Genomic DNA, 16394 nt, shown 5'->3' with positions numbered 1-16394 from the left:
ATCAGTAAAATATTGAAATATAACATATACCATCTAAATCAGCAAGCAAACAACAAAAAAGAAAAGGAATATAGAAAATGGATCTGCTTAAAAGAAGGCAGAAAGGAAGAAAAAGAAGGAAGGAATAAAAAAAGATTAAAAAATTAGATAGTAGGGTCAAGTCCAAAAATATCAGTGATAACAATAATTGCAAATGGCTTAAACTCCAGTATTAAAATAGAGAGATTATCTGATTAGATAAGAAAAGCAAAATCCAGCTCTATTCTGCTTTTAAGAGACAGTTTGCTAACGTAGGGCAAAAGAAATTCTATGCAAAATATAAAACGTCATTTTAACATCTGTAGAGCAGTCTATTATACAAATGTGCCACCGGATATTTAATTATTCTCCTATTGATGGTTGTTTTCCATTTTTTGATATTACAAACAATGCTTAACATAATGTTGAACAAGAAAAGCGAGTTGCAACAAGATATATGCCATCTAACACAATTTATATTATCTTTTAAAAAAACCAAAAACATTAAATATTTTTATGGATACATACAAATGCAATAATAGAATGAATATATGCTCAGGAATAATAAACACCAAATTCTGGATGATGATTTTTTGCAGGGGAGAAAGAAGAATCATGGAAGGGTATGCTAGGTACTTCAACTCTACTTGTGATTTTCAATCTCTTTAAATAAACTTTTTGAGCAAATATGCAGAATGTTAAGATTTGATTAAACCATATTGAGTGGGTATCTGTTATATTATTATTTATAATTTTCTGTATGCTCAAAGTATCATATATCGAAGAATCTTTTACGTGAAAAATCTATGGCTGTCCTCCAAGACTGCTTTGTTTGGTTTCATCCCTGCAGACATGATTTTACATATATTTCAGAGTAATTTAATGCTTTCCGTTTCTAACCTTTAGGGAGAGATGGGTGTTGGGGTGTTAGAATTCAGATATGAAGAAAGTTCTGCAAATAACATGCTTCAATCCAGAAGCCACCAGAGATCACTTCGCTAAAGAACTGCTTATGTGGTTTCCAAAATTATCAAACGGGTCCTCCTGAAGCTCCAGCACCAAAGAACTGTTCTGGGGACATCACTTTGATTCCTTGCACATCTATAGCAAAGTGACTCTTATATGGTAATATAAGAATAATATGGTAAAATAATAGCACCTGCAGTCAATTTTTTTCTAGAGTCAACTTCAGCTATGCCCCATGTGCTTTGTGAACCCAGTCAAGCTCCATGGGTGGGCCATTAAGTGATGGAGAGTTGAGGGAATGTTGGCTCTCGCTGGAGGAGTGGCCCAGAGCTTCACCACCACTTACAGGCATGACCGCTAATGATGGAGACTAGTCAGTGACTTACTTCTGAGCAGATTCCCCAGGGCACCTCCGTCACATCACTTTCCTGAAGTGGTCCTTAGACAGAAAGGTACAGTACCGTAGCCATTCGCTGATGCAGATAGCTGACTGCTCCTCTGTGTGTGTAGCTGCTGGCGTGCACGGTAGTGTTGGCAGTAGCTGCGACTCTGCTTCTAATCTCCATTGCCTGACGTAGAAAGAGTTTTGTGTGTTGAGATACTGGCTGGCTTACAATGACATTGTTATGTGTCCTTTTCTAGGGGACTACGGCTAAAACATCTTCTCCAGAGGATTCCTCAGATGAGACCTGACCGGCTCTGAGGTCTGAAGACATTTTAGGAAGCTTATGTTTCTTTTACCAAAACAAAATATTATGTGTATTTTAAGTTATTGAGTGATTAACTTCAAAAAATGATAACTTCCGATCTCCCAAATACAGGTTTTTAAAAATAAATACTTTTACATGTATTACACATCTATTAAATATCAGGGACAATGCTAGGTGGTTAACATGTATTATCTCATGTAATCCTCACAACAACCCTCTAAGGAAGGTACAGTTATCTCCATTTCATAAATTAGGAAACTGAGGCACAATCAGGTGAGTAGCTGCCCAAAGTTAGCAGGCTGCAAGCCTGTGTTCTTTGCTTGAGTTTTGTTGCCAGTGGATAAAGACTGATGTCAAAGAGTCCCCACTGTAACCACCTTTCTTTCACACTTGTACTCTGCCTGGAGATTAGATCAATTACCCATGTACCAATTTCACGCACAGTGGGGTGCGGAGGGACCTTGCACTGTCTTTTAAGTGAAGATTCCAATGAGTACTCTTTTTGCAATTGTCTTTTATCTTGAGTTCCATTGGAGGGTTGGCAGTTGTCGTTTGTACTGTGGACTAGAGCAAAGCTCATTTGTTATACGTTGACCTAGCGCTTCAGAGCTCTAGAACCCTGAAGAAATTTATCTTTCCAGGCTTCTTCTGGCGTAGGTCACGGTTGGTGTGAACAAATCACAGAGCTACCGATTGAGCCTTACACTTCCCGTCTTCATATGCACACGTGGAAAAACGCACACGTTGATGAAAAACATCAAGCAAAAGACGTAGCTTTCATAATCTCCCAAATATTTTTCTCCTTTGAAACAGCATGCCTCGTGTACTTTGTGCTTTCCAGGGCAAACGAAATAAAAACAAAGAACCAAATTAAAGTAGGTCATCTCCTTGAGAGAGGACTTTCTTATTCTTTTTTATTAATTAAAATAATTTTATTAAACTAAATCGTTAATCATTAAATCGTAAGGTTGCAGGGCATTTAATAGCTGGCACTTGTTTGAGTAAGAAAAGAGCTTGTTTACCAGCCTTCCTCAATTGCACCCCCTCCTTCACCTGTTTGTCAGAAGGAGCGGGGCGTGTTGAAACTATGCCTCAGTGCCTCTCCATACTGTAAGAAGACCTATAGAAATGAGTTGAGATTGTAGCATTTGGGTAAAGCAAAAGGCCTCAACTTGCAACTGCAAAGGGAAGCAATTGCTGACATTCTTCTTTGAGCAAACATGGCCAGCAAATCTAGGTATCAAGACATTGCTAAAGCAAGGGAGGAATAGTAGGTTCTGTAGATTCTGATTAACTTTGCCAGCTGGTATGTATTCCAAGTGATTCATTTACTCTTTAGAAAATGGGAGATTTATGAAGGTTACTGAGTGTGATGCAGAGTAGTTTCCTTATTCATTGTATATTTCTCAGCACCGACCGTTATTGGTACTGTGATTAAGCTCTGGGGATCCAGGTGTGCATAACACCCTGTCCCTGGCCTCATGAAGTTGATAGCCAGGATTAGTTATCTGTGGGAGAAAGCACAAAGAAGAAGCATCTAAAAGACCAAGGTATCAGTGGTTCAAGAATGGCTTCCAATGAAGGGGACTCAAAGAATTATTATGGCTCAGCATAATAAATGCAAAGAATCTTAAGAATCAGAAGTGCCCTTGTCATTTTCCTAATTACATCAAGATTATAATTCAGGGACTGAAACTTCTTCTCTCCTGGTTGGTTGTCTCAGCCTCACTTCCCATCCAGGATTTCCAGCACTGCTTTACACTCCTGGTTAGGCATTGCCCAGAGTGATCCCCATCTGTACATTGTATAAATAGTTGAGGATGTGGGCTAGATGTTTCTGCTTTGCTTAGGATGGCACTTGGTTTCAGCAAAGTGGTTTCCTCAGGTAGCTGAATGGAAAAAAATACGTACATATATATTTTTTCACAATGCACATTTTGGATAATTAGTCTTTTGTGAATCAGAGTGGTGTGTTCTCTGCCAAATATTCACAAATAAATTCATTAAGTTAATCTCTTCATTGTGTGCTGAGTTCTTTCATGGAGTAAAATCCAGTTGCATGGGGAACTACATGACTTTTCTCTACTACAATGAGAAATCCACCAGAGAGGGCACGGTTAAAAGGCCCCTAGTGATGACCTTTCATCTTCTGTGCTATGTAATAATGGTAGCCATGTACCGAGTACCTATGACTTACTGGTGCTCTGCAAGTTTGCAAGGTACTATGCATACATTATCTCATTTATATCCCCATTAAAATCCTCACAACATACAAGGCAGTGACTATTTTCCCCATTTTACAGAAAAAAACCCAAAAACCAGAGTCCCAGAACAGATTATCTCCTTAGGATTTCACAGCTAGTAATAGCTTAGGCTAGGTATGTGTTGCCCCAAACCCATGCTTTGCTCATAATACCATACCACGTCTCCCCAAAGTAAATTTTCATGGATCAATTTTTGTCACAGATCTTAGCACATGGCCCAGGGTTGGTCACTCCTGTATGCGATGACCAGACCCCTTGTCAGCTACCCCAAGTGTCCTTTGAAACCTAAGTATAAGCCAACTTATTCTCAAAACAAACTCAGCACGTAAGCCAGTGGTTCTCAACCTGGCTGCACATGAGAATCACTGGGCATTAAAAACATACTGATGCTTGGGCTCCACCTTAAAATAATGACATTTCACAGACTCTTTGAGGTAGGGCTTGGGCACCAGTAAATTTTAAAGTTCTCCAGGTGATCCAATGTGCGTCCAGAGTTGGGAACCTCAGGTGGAAGAAAACAGCTTCAGGTTGAATGAAGGGCAACAAAAATATGTGGTTTACCTTTTCCCTGTGGACCTGCATTCCTCTGGGTACCTGGAAATGTTGGTCAGGTAATCTTTCCATACTAGATAGTCGTTTGGTTCAGGCAGTGTCAACTCAACTTCTTCTGGGTAGCTTCCCAGAGAGCAAGCTTCCTGTCCCCTGCACTCTTTGCTCTGTGAACTTAAAATATGGAACCAGTAGATTATTTAGCATTCTCATTTTGTTGAGGTAAAATCCTTGGAGTTTTTAAAATTGTAGGTGATGTGTTTAATTATTCTAGTTTCAACATAAAATACACCTTGAAGAGGTTGAGAATAGATCGTCACCTTACTCAGCACCACATTTAGTGTGCGTGGTTTGAGTAATTTTCCAGCTGGGTTAATGTGGCTAAATTGTGTTTCTACATAAGGAAGGGTCACCTATCAGTGTGGCCTCAGTATAATGCTTTTGTGTCTTGAGGAAACAAATGTGTTCTCTAGCTGGGAAGATATGCTGCTACTGAATTTTCCTGGCAATTGCAAATCTTCCAGATAATTCCTGAAATGTAGAACCCTCCTCTGAGGAAAGGGATGGAAACTGATATTGAGTGAGCACCTGCTAAGTGTTAGGGCCTTGCTGACTGTTTCACACACATGATTTCTTCTCATCCTCACTACGGCCCTCTGCAATGAGTGTTATTATCTCTGTTTTTACAATGGGAATCTGAAATCACGTGCCCAAGTCATATGGGGGCACAGACAGAACTGAATCTGGCCCCCTTCCAAGGATGGTGGAAGAAGGGGCTACAAATGAGATAATGGACGTGAAAACACTGAATGGTACAGAAGAGGAAAGCCAGGCTACTGGACTCCTTAAACAGCGCAGCCCTGGGTTTATAAAAGGTAGTTACATTTCACTTTCATTTTTTAAGAAATCTCATGGGAAGCTTAGATAATGAACAAGGACAAAGTCTCCCTTTCTGGTGAAACAAATTAATATCTTCCACCTGCCCCATAAGGAAAAGACCAGCTTTGAGAGCCAATTCAGCCAAACTGCTAGAGGTTTGAAGGGTGTGTTTCTGTTTTTGGGATTGGGGTCAACCCTTCTTGATTCAGTCCTGCCTGGAGCTGATGTTGACATTGAGAGGAGTCTTTTAGCTGATTTTGTGTGTTCTCGTGAGCTCATCTTCAAAACGCAATTGGTTCATACCAAATTAGCTAATGTGTCTGACGATCAGAATCAGGCATAAGCCAGGTTTGGAATTCTAGATACTCTAAAAATATGCCACAGAAAGAAGCTAGGAAGAGTCCAGAGAGAAGACCAGTTGGAGACCTAAGCTGATATCAGGCAGATTATCTCGAAAGGGCCAAATGAGCTGAGCAACACCCTATCTGCCAGCGTGAAGTCAGTACTGCACAAAATGGTGGTGCCTGTCCTAGGAGTCTTTCTGGCACTCTGTCTATTCAGGGTTTTATTTTCACCTTATCCACCAGTATTTCCTGTCAGACATGATCATTATCACAACAATAATGATAATAGAAGTTGCCACTAACCAAAGGCATTCTTTTTGCCAGACCCTGTGGTAAATCCTCTACATGCCCAATCTCACTGAGTCCTCCCAACAGCCCTGTTGGATATGTAATATTGTTATACTGGGTTACAGAGCAGAAAGTGAAGCTCAGAGAGGTGCAGGGGCTTGCCCAAGATAAAACAACTGGAAGTGGTGAAGGAGGCTTGGAAACCAGAGCTCTCATTCTTTCCCCTGAGTCAGATATCAGGAAGTCCCTCTTTGGTCTTATTCTTTCCTCTCCCAAGTGTTGGATTTATTTAGCAAAGATTGGTGACTCTCAGTGTTGGCTCTTCTTGCTGTGGACTTTCTCACAGTCCTCAAATGACAACATCCAAGTTGCTTTGTCCAGCAAAAGAATGCCTTTTCGTTTCTCAGAGCTTTTGTCTTCATGGTAGACTCAACAGGAAGCAAAAATATAATGGACAGGAGAGAGAGAGGAAAAAGCAGAATTCTGAAGACCACAAGTAATTGCTGCCTAAAGGACTCCTCCCCAGCCAGGCAGTTTGTTGTGAGAAAATACAGCAACAGCGTTGGCTAGCTCTTTATAGTTGACAGGACATTTTCAGGGGGTGCAAAACACGACTATTGTTTCTTTTGTGACCATAAGGAAGGAGAGGATTGACTCTGCTTTAATTGGTCTGGGGTGCAACCTGAGCACGGGATTTTCAAAAGCTCCCTGGGTGGTTCTCATATGCAGCCAGGGGTGAGAACCAAGGAGTTAAAAATTGCGCCCCCAGGCTCCTGGAGCTCACCTGGCTTGACTGCTTATCTCCCACAAACTAGACTTTCGGAATTCCTGTTAACATTCCAACCTGGCATAGGTGAGAGAAGAGCGGGAAGCACTTATATAAGAGACCTGTTAGCCAGTACCTTTATGTCCTTCCTTCCTGAGCCATTGCCAGTAATTGTGTTAAGCAGGGCGATTTGCTTTTGCTTTGGGGAAGCTTGATTATAGCCACTAACAAGAGTATTCCAGAATCCTGTATATAACACAGATACATACTCAAATATTGACAGTATAGATGAGGTACAATTGTAGTGTTTACTTGACTCTTTTAACTTATCATGGAAGTTATTAAAACCCACTGTGAACTTTGGTCCAAGGTTGTTTCAAATATCAGAGAAAGGCTCTTGAAGTCAGACTGCTTGGATGTGAATGCAGAATCTAGACTTCTTGCACACTAGCGTGTAAACCTGGGCAAGTTACTTAAGCTCTTTCAATCCTCAGTTTCCTTACCCAAAAAGGGGTGATAATATGCTTGCCTCCTAGGACGGTAGTGAAGATTAAAGGCTAATTCATATTGCATTCTTAGCATTGTGCCTAGTATACAATGTATGTCAGATATTATGATTATTTTATCACTGCAGATCCTGGAATGGAAATCACAGGCTCAGTTCTTATATCGTTCCGTCCTCAATGGAGCTGATGTTAACATTCCAATCTCTTGCAATTCAAAACTCCTGGATGGTTTTTGTAAGGACTTTCCATCAGATTTCAGATAGACATCCCAAAAAGACACCGCTTTCAGAAACGGAATGTAAGGCAGTGAGATTTCGTTCTTCATGTAAAACAGCATTTAAGAGGCAATAAATGATTATTTTTTATCTTGTTAGTTTAGTGTATATGTTGTGTGTGTGTGTGTAAATGCAGATAAAAAATGTCTATAGATGGAAACATTTATCCTAAGATCATATCATGGAATTATCTTTGAAAGAGGAGAAAACACATGTTCAATCATTCTTTTTTAAAAAAGGTTCCAATATTAGAATTTATTCAGAAGCTAAGAGTGCCAAGTTGCTGCTTTTGGAGGTGGTGCTCTGCAACAGAGTTTCAGAAATTCTCCCTATGGAGTTGTCACTGCTGCTGTGTGGTGGTTCCAAAAGATCACACTGAAGCCATAGGGGATTGAAAGAACAGAGACGGCTTCTAATGCAGCTTGTTGTTTAACTCACAGGAATTAGGCTGGCCCTAGATTAGATGAGGACTGGTGACCATTCTGCTCTCATTCAGCGCAATACGACGGAGTGTACTGAATTCAGAGCTACGATGTGATATGATATGATAGTGAATTAACCCAGTCTTTCTGAAAGTGTTTTATGCTACGCACTCTGTGAGATGCTCCTGATGAAAAGGGTTCCTTAGCCTAACAGAATTGGGAAAAACTACATGCTATCAACTGTTTTAGGGATTTGTGCTACACGTTGCCCTGGTTTAGGTCTCTGAGCTGTCCTGCCATGAAAATACTAGTTTAACTTTAACCCAGTTAAGTTTGGCTGAGGAACCCCTCCCTCCTCCAACAAGAACTATTATATTCACAATTTTAGTGAGGGTACTTTGAGAAACAGTAGATTAAATAAATAATCAAACAAGGAGCTTTAAAAACCTCATTCGTATTTCAATACCTGAATCCAACTAACAGCTATGTTAATTTGATATATGAATAAACCTCAATCTATCTTCTGAAGAAGAATAATTCTATGCAGTAGTCTCCCACACCAAAAAAAAAAAAAGTAACCACCAAGCAAAAAGTTCTCAGAGAGAAAGAGACAGAGAGAGAGAATAAAAGATGGGCTGGTGGTGACAGAGGAAAGGGAGAAAGTCATAGACACCATTGGGAGGAATGGTGTTTATGAAAAAGATGAAATTTAAACAAATGAGTATTAAAACTTCTAAAAGAGCATCACTTTTATGCAAAACAAACATTGCGTGTAATTGTAAAATAAAGGATGATGTGTGTATTTTTGTCTTGAACTTTTCTTTTCCTAAGCACGTTTGAAAGTAATAGAGATAATGACTTTCTCAAGTTCAGGCTCTGTGCAGAGATATGTGCCTTTGTCAAATCTTCATTAGCTAATTAGATTGTTTTCTCGAAGTAAATTACTCTATGAGGTGAGGAAGTAAATTACTCTAAGAGGTGAGAGTAGACTTTGTGAATGCGTCCCTATGAGGAAAAGGGTCCAAGTTTCTTACAATCAAGCATATGGAGAGGGGGGGCTTCTGTTCCCAGTTTGGTTCTTCTCTACCTGGGGAGGATTGTGTCACTGCTGCTTGGGTTCAGCTGTGGGAAGTACCTGGTCATTGAAAGGAGAAGGGTCAGACCCCTTTCCAGGAATATCTCAGGGATAGCCGGAAGATGAATAAGAGTCCTCAGGAGGCCACACCAGCACCCCAGAAGAAAGGTTCCCATTCAACTCAGGATGGTGCCCTCATGCCAGGCTCCACTGTTTTGCCCTGTCATCAAATCGTGTTCCCCTGCAGAGGGGAAAGGCAATCAACGCATACAAAATAGCCCTGTATGAATTTTTCTTTTTTTCCCATATTTTGAGTGAGGGTGACAGCAGGCATACGAGTATTTCCACAACCTCGGTGGGGAGCCGATCTCTATCAGCGGGCTCAACTCTTTTTGCAACGACTCCAGTGGCAAGGAAAGTTTTTGCTGTGACAATCAGAATCCCGGCAAACGGTAAATGTTTCTGCATGCTGAGAAGTGGGAAATTCAATAATACTTTGGCTGAGTTCATGCTGAGCAGCGAAAGTAGAATGAATATGGAGAGGGACTGTGGCTTGAAGAGCAGTAAACCAGTTAGCCCAGACATGTGCAACAATCAGTTTTGATCTGAAGCCCTCTCCTGTCTCTACTCCATTCTCCAGGGTAACAACCACTGTTTTTATGTTTGTTCCTAGAGTGTTTTGTGCTGCAATCCTTGTTTAGCCTAAGAAACAGAACTGAGCACTCTGAGATCTTAACAACAACAACAAAATCTCTGTTCTTCTGTATATGTCTTGTTACGTCACTATAGGACCATTTGCTGAAAGTCTTTACTATGGGTTAGGATAACTCAAAAGACGAAGTCGGTGTAGGTATTATGGAGATTATAGTAACAGCATCACTTATTTTATTTGAACATGTTTTTCTTCTGTAAGCCAGTCACAAGTTTCAGAGGGGGTTACTGGAATGGAAGCCCAGCGAGGGCAGGGTTTTCTGTCTGTTTTGTCCATTGTTATATCAGCAGGACACGAGTAGGAGCTCTAAGAAGTTGATGAATGAATATTAATCTATAGGCTGTGAAATGTACACTCAGCTCTGAGCTTTCTGAGATGTCTAGTACCAAAGCCTAAAATAAACTCAATTTTACTCACTTTCTATTACATATGATTTTCTAGAATAGCTCTGATATATGATTCTATAGAAGAAATTTTTAGTAGTATGTTTATTTTTCAAAAGTTACATCTCTAAGACCTGATCATCATAGAAAAAGATAAAAAGTGTAAATGATCAAAAAGAAATAAAATAGCCATGTTTATACTGCTCAGAGATAAGCGCTGCCATGGTTTAAATGTGTGTTCTTCCAGATTTTCCTATGCACATATTTATATGTTTTATAGTAATGAGATTAGATTATATATACTACTTTTTTCATCTGACAGTATTACATGAACCTCTATTTTTATTAATAGACAGGTATATCATTTTTCCATAGTATCACAGTAGTGTATTTTAAGAATGTACCATAACTTAACCAGTTCCCTATGGTTGTATATTTAAGTTGTTTCTAATCTTTTGCTTGATCATAATGCCATGTGTTTTCCTGGTATTGGAAGAGATTTGCAAAGCTGGTTTTTCACAAGGATAACTTGTGTAATAGATCTGTCCCCCAATCTTAGCCCTTCAAGCTGACCCACCTGTGTATCACGCTTCTAGCTGGCCCTTTCAGTGAGAGTGGAGGAGCCTCAGTGACAGCTGCTGTTTGAGGCAATGGCTCAGCACCAGCTCTTCTCCTTCACACCTCTTGTCTCTTTATTATGTCTCATCTGTCTGTGGTTATCATTTAACCTGGTCTCACCTTTATTCACTTGTACCTTGTCTCACCGACTAAACACTTTCCGCAGGACCAAGGAAGGAAAGGGATGGGGTAGTCGGTGGGAGGCTGGAGCAGAGGGGAATAGAGAGAGGAAGTATCAATTAGTGCTTTACCTTCTTCTGTTTACAGACCTGCAGGTTAGGTGATGTACTTTTATTATTGTCTACAGTCCATATTTGTTCATATGTCATTAGTTGTCACCTAGTGTCTTTTTTCTGTTCCAGGATCCCATCCAGGATAACACAGTACATTTAGTCATCCTGTCTCCTTAGGCTCCTCTTGGCTGTGATGGTTTCTCAGATTTCTTGTTTTTGATGATCTTGAAAGTTTTGAGGAATATTGGTCGAATATTTTGTGGAATGTCCTTCAATTGGGACTTGTCTGATGCTTTTTCATCATTAGAATGGGGTTATATATTTTGGGGAGGAGGACCATGGAAGCAAAGTGCTAGTTTTATCATATAATATCCATTTTCATCTTGTGAAATCAAAGGTGCATACTACCAACATGACATCTCTATTGGTGTTAACCTTGATGTCCTGGCTGAGGTTGTGTTTATTAGATTTCTCCACCATAAAGTTACTCTTTTGTCCCCTTCCTAGACTGTCCTCTCTGGAAGGATGTCACTATATCCAACCCACTCTAAAGGCTCCTCCTCCTTCAGAGAGGTGTATCTACATAAATTATTTGGAATTCTTCTGCATGAGAGATGTGTCTATTCTCCCACAATTATTTATTTATTCAAACATTTATTTATAATGAGCATGGACTCATGGATATGTATTTCATACCTTGGATTATAATTCAATACTGCTATATTTATTTTGTTGCTCAAATTGTTCCAACATGGCCATTTGGGAGCTCTTTCATTTGAGGGCTCCTTTGTCCTATCGTGTGTGTGTGTGTGTGTGTGTGAGTGTGTGTATGTTTAGCACTTTCTTACTTTCTGGTACTATAGATGTTCCAGGTTCATCCTGTATATTTTGTTCTCTGGTCCTAGAATCAGCTATTTCTACAAAGAGCCCTGGTTCCTTTTATTGGAGAATGGTATTAGGAACCAAGATCTGGACACTAGAAGTGCTCATTGCTAGTGAGGCTTCTAGGCTAGTAGCTACTTCATTGCTTCTAGGTCCTTTCAGCTAATAGAGCAAGGAAATATATGGGTGTGTACCAACACACATATGTGTATGTGTGTAACCATCTGTATCTATATTAAGTTAAACATGAATTCATACTGATGTCTTCAACTCTAATCTATTACCACGTGGATCATTTCTAGCCTTCTCCTTTTGCTTCTCTGTAAACTCCCACTCCAACAGTGTGAAACTTGGCTCTCATCATCCACTATCCATTTACATAATTGTTCAATTCTAGTAGACATATAGAGTAGTATTAGAATTGTTAATCTTTACCCCCATGGGAAACAACTTTATCAACTTGTATACAGTACTTGTGTATGATTTCATTGGCATTTAGTCTAACAGAATCCACTAGTATTCAAAGTTACTTAGGTGAGCATCTTTTCCCCCTACACTATTTTGTGAGTCTATTTCCTGCATTTGTAATGCCGTTAGATTGTTTTGTTACATTATGCATGTCATTCTGTGATTCCCCTGACCTCTTAAATTATTTTAAAAATTTGCGTACATTAAGGTTCACTCCTTGTGCTGCAAAGTTCTATGGGTTTTAACAAATGCACAGTGTCACATATCCAGCAGTACAGTACCATACGGAATAGCTTCGTTGCCCTAAAAATCCCCTATGCTTCACCTATTTAACCCTACCTCCTCCCTCTGAGCCCCTGGCAATCATTGATCTTTTCGTCATTTCTGTTGCTTTGATCTTTCAAGAATGTCATATAAATGGAATCATACAGTATGTAGCCTTTTCAGACTGGCTTCTTTCATTTAGCAATACACATTTAAGATTCCACTATGTCTATATATGGCTTGACTGCTCATTTCTTTTTATTACTGAATAATAGTCCATCGTATGACTGTTCTGTGACTTGTTTATCCATTTAACTGTTGAAGGACATCTTGGTTGCTTCCAGTTTTTGGCAATTGTGAATAAATTTCTATAGAAAGCATGTACAGGTTTTTATGTGGACATAAATTTTCAAGTAAGTTGAGTAAATATTGGAGCACAATTGCTGGATCGTATGGTAAGACTGTGTCTAGCTTCATGAGAAACTGTCAAACTGTCTTCCAAAGTGGCTGTAACGTTTTACATTGCCGCTAGCAAGAATGAGAGCTCCTGTTATTCTGGATTCTCTCCAGCAAATGGTATCATCATATTTCATTTTTGGATTTTATCCATCCTAACAGGTATGTAGTGTGTACCATTGTTGTTTTAATTTGCAGTTCTCTAATGCAAAAATTGTTGAGCATCTTTTCCTATGCTTTTTTGCTACATGTATATCTTATTAAGTGAAGAGTCTGTTCATATCTTTTGCTTGTATTTAGATTCAGTTGTTTTTTGTTGTTGTTGAATTTTCAGAATTCTTTTTATATTTTGGATACAAGACCTTCATAGATATGTTTTGCAAATATCTTCTGAATGATGTACTTTTTATTAGCACTTCAGGATTGTGTGCTACTTTGCAACCTTGAAAGCTTACGTATAATGCTAAATGCTGGTTAACAATATGCCTCTGCTCCCCTGTGTTTGCTTTGCTCTTCCCAAAAGTGACCGCACTGCTCTCTCTCACCTCCTTAACCCCACCCATTCACTATGAACCTTTAAATTCTGGGCTCGTCACTGCCTATCTCTAGGAACTTATTTATTTTAAGTGAATGATCAAGGTGATAATGTGCTTATTCATCTATCTCCAATAAGATTCCCAGTGAGAGTGAGAGTTCAATCTCCTTTGGTTCCTGCTTTTAAAGAAAATGAACAGATCTAGGGACAAGGAAGTTGCCCACAGTGTTTAGTTGTGCCATGTTATTGGTGAGGCTAATGGTTGTCTGTCTTCCTTTGCATGGCCTCCAGTCATCAAGCCTGCTCTACGTCATTTTAAACGCCCTGCTTATGCATCTAGCTCCTATGCACCTTCGGTCCCAAAGAAAACTGATGAGCATCCTGCAAGGTACAAGATGCTGGATCAGAGGATCAAAATGAAAAAGATTCAGAACATCTCACGTACCTGGAATAGAAAATAGGTCAAGGGGAAGTGAGGAAGTGAAGGAGAGGCCCACCTATCTGCCTCTCATCACTCACCAGCTACAGTGAAATATGCTGCCAAGACTCTTGGAGGACTTTGGGGCTGGTGCTTTCGTGGTTGATTCGACCAGGGCAAAGGGAAGGCTGTCTCTTATATTCCCCTTTGTTGTTCTGTTGTAGACTCATCAGTTGCTGGACTTGGGGGTCCATGCGGACTCCAACAGCAAACCAGTAAGAAGAGTGTCTCATGTGGCTTTTATTGGTATACATCTTTCAACGTCTACATTGGACCCAAATTAAAATGGTGCAATATGTTCATAAAAAATGAAATTCCTCCCATTGACACTATTTTCATCCCTGGAAGTTGATTTCCCTCAATAAGAATATTGGTTTAATAATCACCGTATTTAAGAAATGCACTTCTAAAAACATCTTTTTCAATTTTAAATATAATATTTAAAATTCGAGTAGACATATAACTTTCAAAGTAAATGCATTCAAAACAAAAGTTGTGCTTCTGAGCGTAACAATCTTGGAAAAGAAGACTGATGAATTGCATTCCTAGATATTTCTGGACTCGGGCTTCACAAAGCAGATCCAAGTGAAAAACAAAGACCCTTGTTTTGGTTCTTATTGCATGCCTCACACCGAATAGTCTCATTGTGTCTTTAAGGACATGAGAGTTTGCAGGAGATACATTTTGGCTCTGCTTTCCTCTAATCCTTTACTTTCAGTCACAGTAGACAATACTAGAAATCAATGAGATGCCCATGTCTTGGATATTCACCCCAGGAGACGTCTATTTCATCTTGTGGTCCTAGGGCAGGAGGGTGTAAAATGCTGAACCTAATTTGAATTCCTTATTTGCAAACTTTTTTCCATAAGTTTGGAGATGACTTTAAGTTAAATTTCAGATCATCTTCCTAACAGACTACATGTCTGAGTCCCTTTGGGGGCCCAATTACTCTCACAGCTGTTGGTGGGATGGAAGTCTGTAACTCACCTCTCTTCATGGTGGCATTTTTAGCCCTTTTATGTCTCTCCCAAGAGTTTTTACTTTGGGACTAAATTCACAGAAATGGTAAGAAAAGGTTCAAATTCAGAGATAGCGTTGGATCCCTTCAGAAGTGGTCCGGTGCACTGGAAAGCTTGAGGTTTGTTGTCAGACAGGTCTGATCTTCTGTCTTGTCCTGTCTATAACCAGTTGCAGGTCCTCAGTCTAATGGCATAATCCTTACAATCCTCAGTTTGCTTAACTAGAAACTAAGATTCATAATACCCACTCTGCCTTTTGTGATGAAGCTTAAGGATAATGTAGGTTCTGATTGCTATTGCTGAACCTGGAGACTAACAGGTGCACAACAGATGTAGCTATGAGAATTACACATCCAGGAAAAACTCTCCAGGAGACCCCTGCAAGGAAGGAGCTGTGCCCCGATGGCCCAGCCTTTAGGGTCTGATTAGAAAGGGTTTAGTGTCTTCTCCTTCTCTCATTCTCACAGTTCATTTCCTATAAATTATAGTTATGCGAGTGAGCCAGCTCCAGAGTTTAGTGCCCGTCATGCTATTGAGGAATTTATTTGTAATGTGCTTTATGATGGTTATTTCAGGGAAATTTAGTTACTATACAAAAAGAAAAATCACTGTGACTTTTTTTTTAGGGAAGCAGTTGTAATTCTTAGCTCCCTCTTGGTGCCTGAGCAAGAGGACCCTTCTGCAGGCTGGTAGTGTCTCTTCCACCTGAATTAGGTTGACTCAACAGGTAATTCCTACCTGTGTGTAGGATGCCTTAGTGCACAAAGACATTTGGCCACACAATAAAACTGCCCGCGGGGTAGTGGTCTCCTTCCTACCCCATGGATCAACTCACAAGTGATGTTTCTCAGCCATAGCTATTGCTCAATGCCTTCAGTCTCAGGTACTGAGAGTTCAGTGTGGCTATGCTTTCTTGACTCTGCTTTTTGACATTGGAAGCTATGAGCCAAGGGAAGAAAATTGGCTCCTTCTGTATTCTTTCATCCTAAGACATTATTTTTCAACCTTTGCTAATATTTTAATTGAGCAAGTGTACAGATATTGAGAGTCTGCATTGCTTGTAAAATGCCTACCATGTTTTTTGCATAATGGATTGTGTAGAAATTCCAGATGATATTCTTACAGCAAATAAAAAGATGCTTTTAAAGGACTTTCTTGTATGTGAGTCATCTTTTTTCTTCTCTAGAATTCTGAGATACTTTTGAAAATCCCTATGCTTGGTCCTATTCAGTCCTGAATATCTTGTTAAGACGCATAGTATAACTTACTCAATTTGCTTCCTGA

At 39.7% G+C, this 16394-nt stretch overlaps 1 protein-coding gene across 6 annotated transcripts in view; it reads left to right on the top strand.

Moving 5' to 3' along the window:
• Window positions 1-14206, top strand: part of PDE1C (phosphodiesterase 1C) — a 597159-nt gene extending 582953 nt beyond the window's left edge. For 4 of the 6 annotated variants that reach the window (XM_070616191.1, XM_070616193.1, XM_008522290.2 and 1 more), the window contains one exon: window positions 1627-3706. In XM_070616191.1, coding sequence (XP_070472292.1) covers window positions 1627-1640 — 14 coding nt within the window. In that variant the 3' untranslated portion in view covers window positions 1641-3706. Of the gene's footprint in view, window positions 1-1626; window positions 3707-13904 lie in introns of those variants that run through there. The other 2 variants (XM_070616196.1, XM_008522292.2) reach the window with 2 other exon arrangements.
• The last annotated feature ends 2188 nt before the right edge of the window (window positions 14207-16394 follow it).

This window comes from Equus przewalskii, chromosome 4 (genome assembly GCF_037783145.1).
Source record: "Equus przewalskii isolate Varuska chromosome 4, EquPr2, whole genome shotgun sequence".
Classification (NCBI taxonomy): Eukaryota; Metazoa; Chordata; class Mammalia; order Perissodactyla; family Equidae; genus Equus; species Equus przewalskii.
The sequence above is the reverse complement of the archived record's forward strand: the minus strand, read 5'-3'. Positions and strand labels throughout refer to the sequence as shown.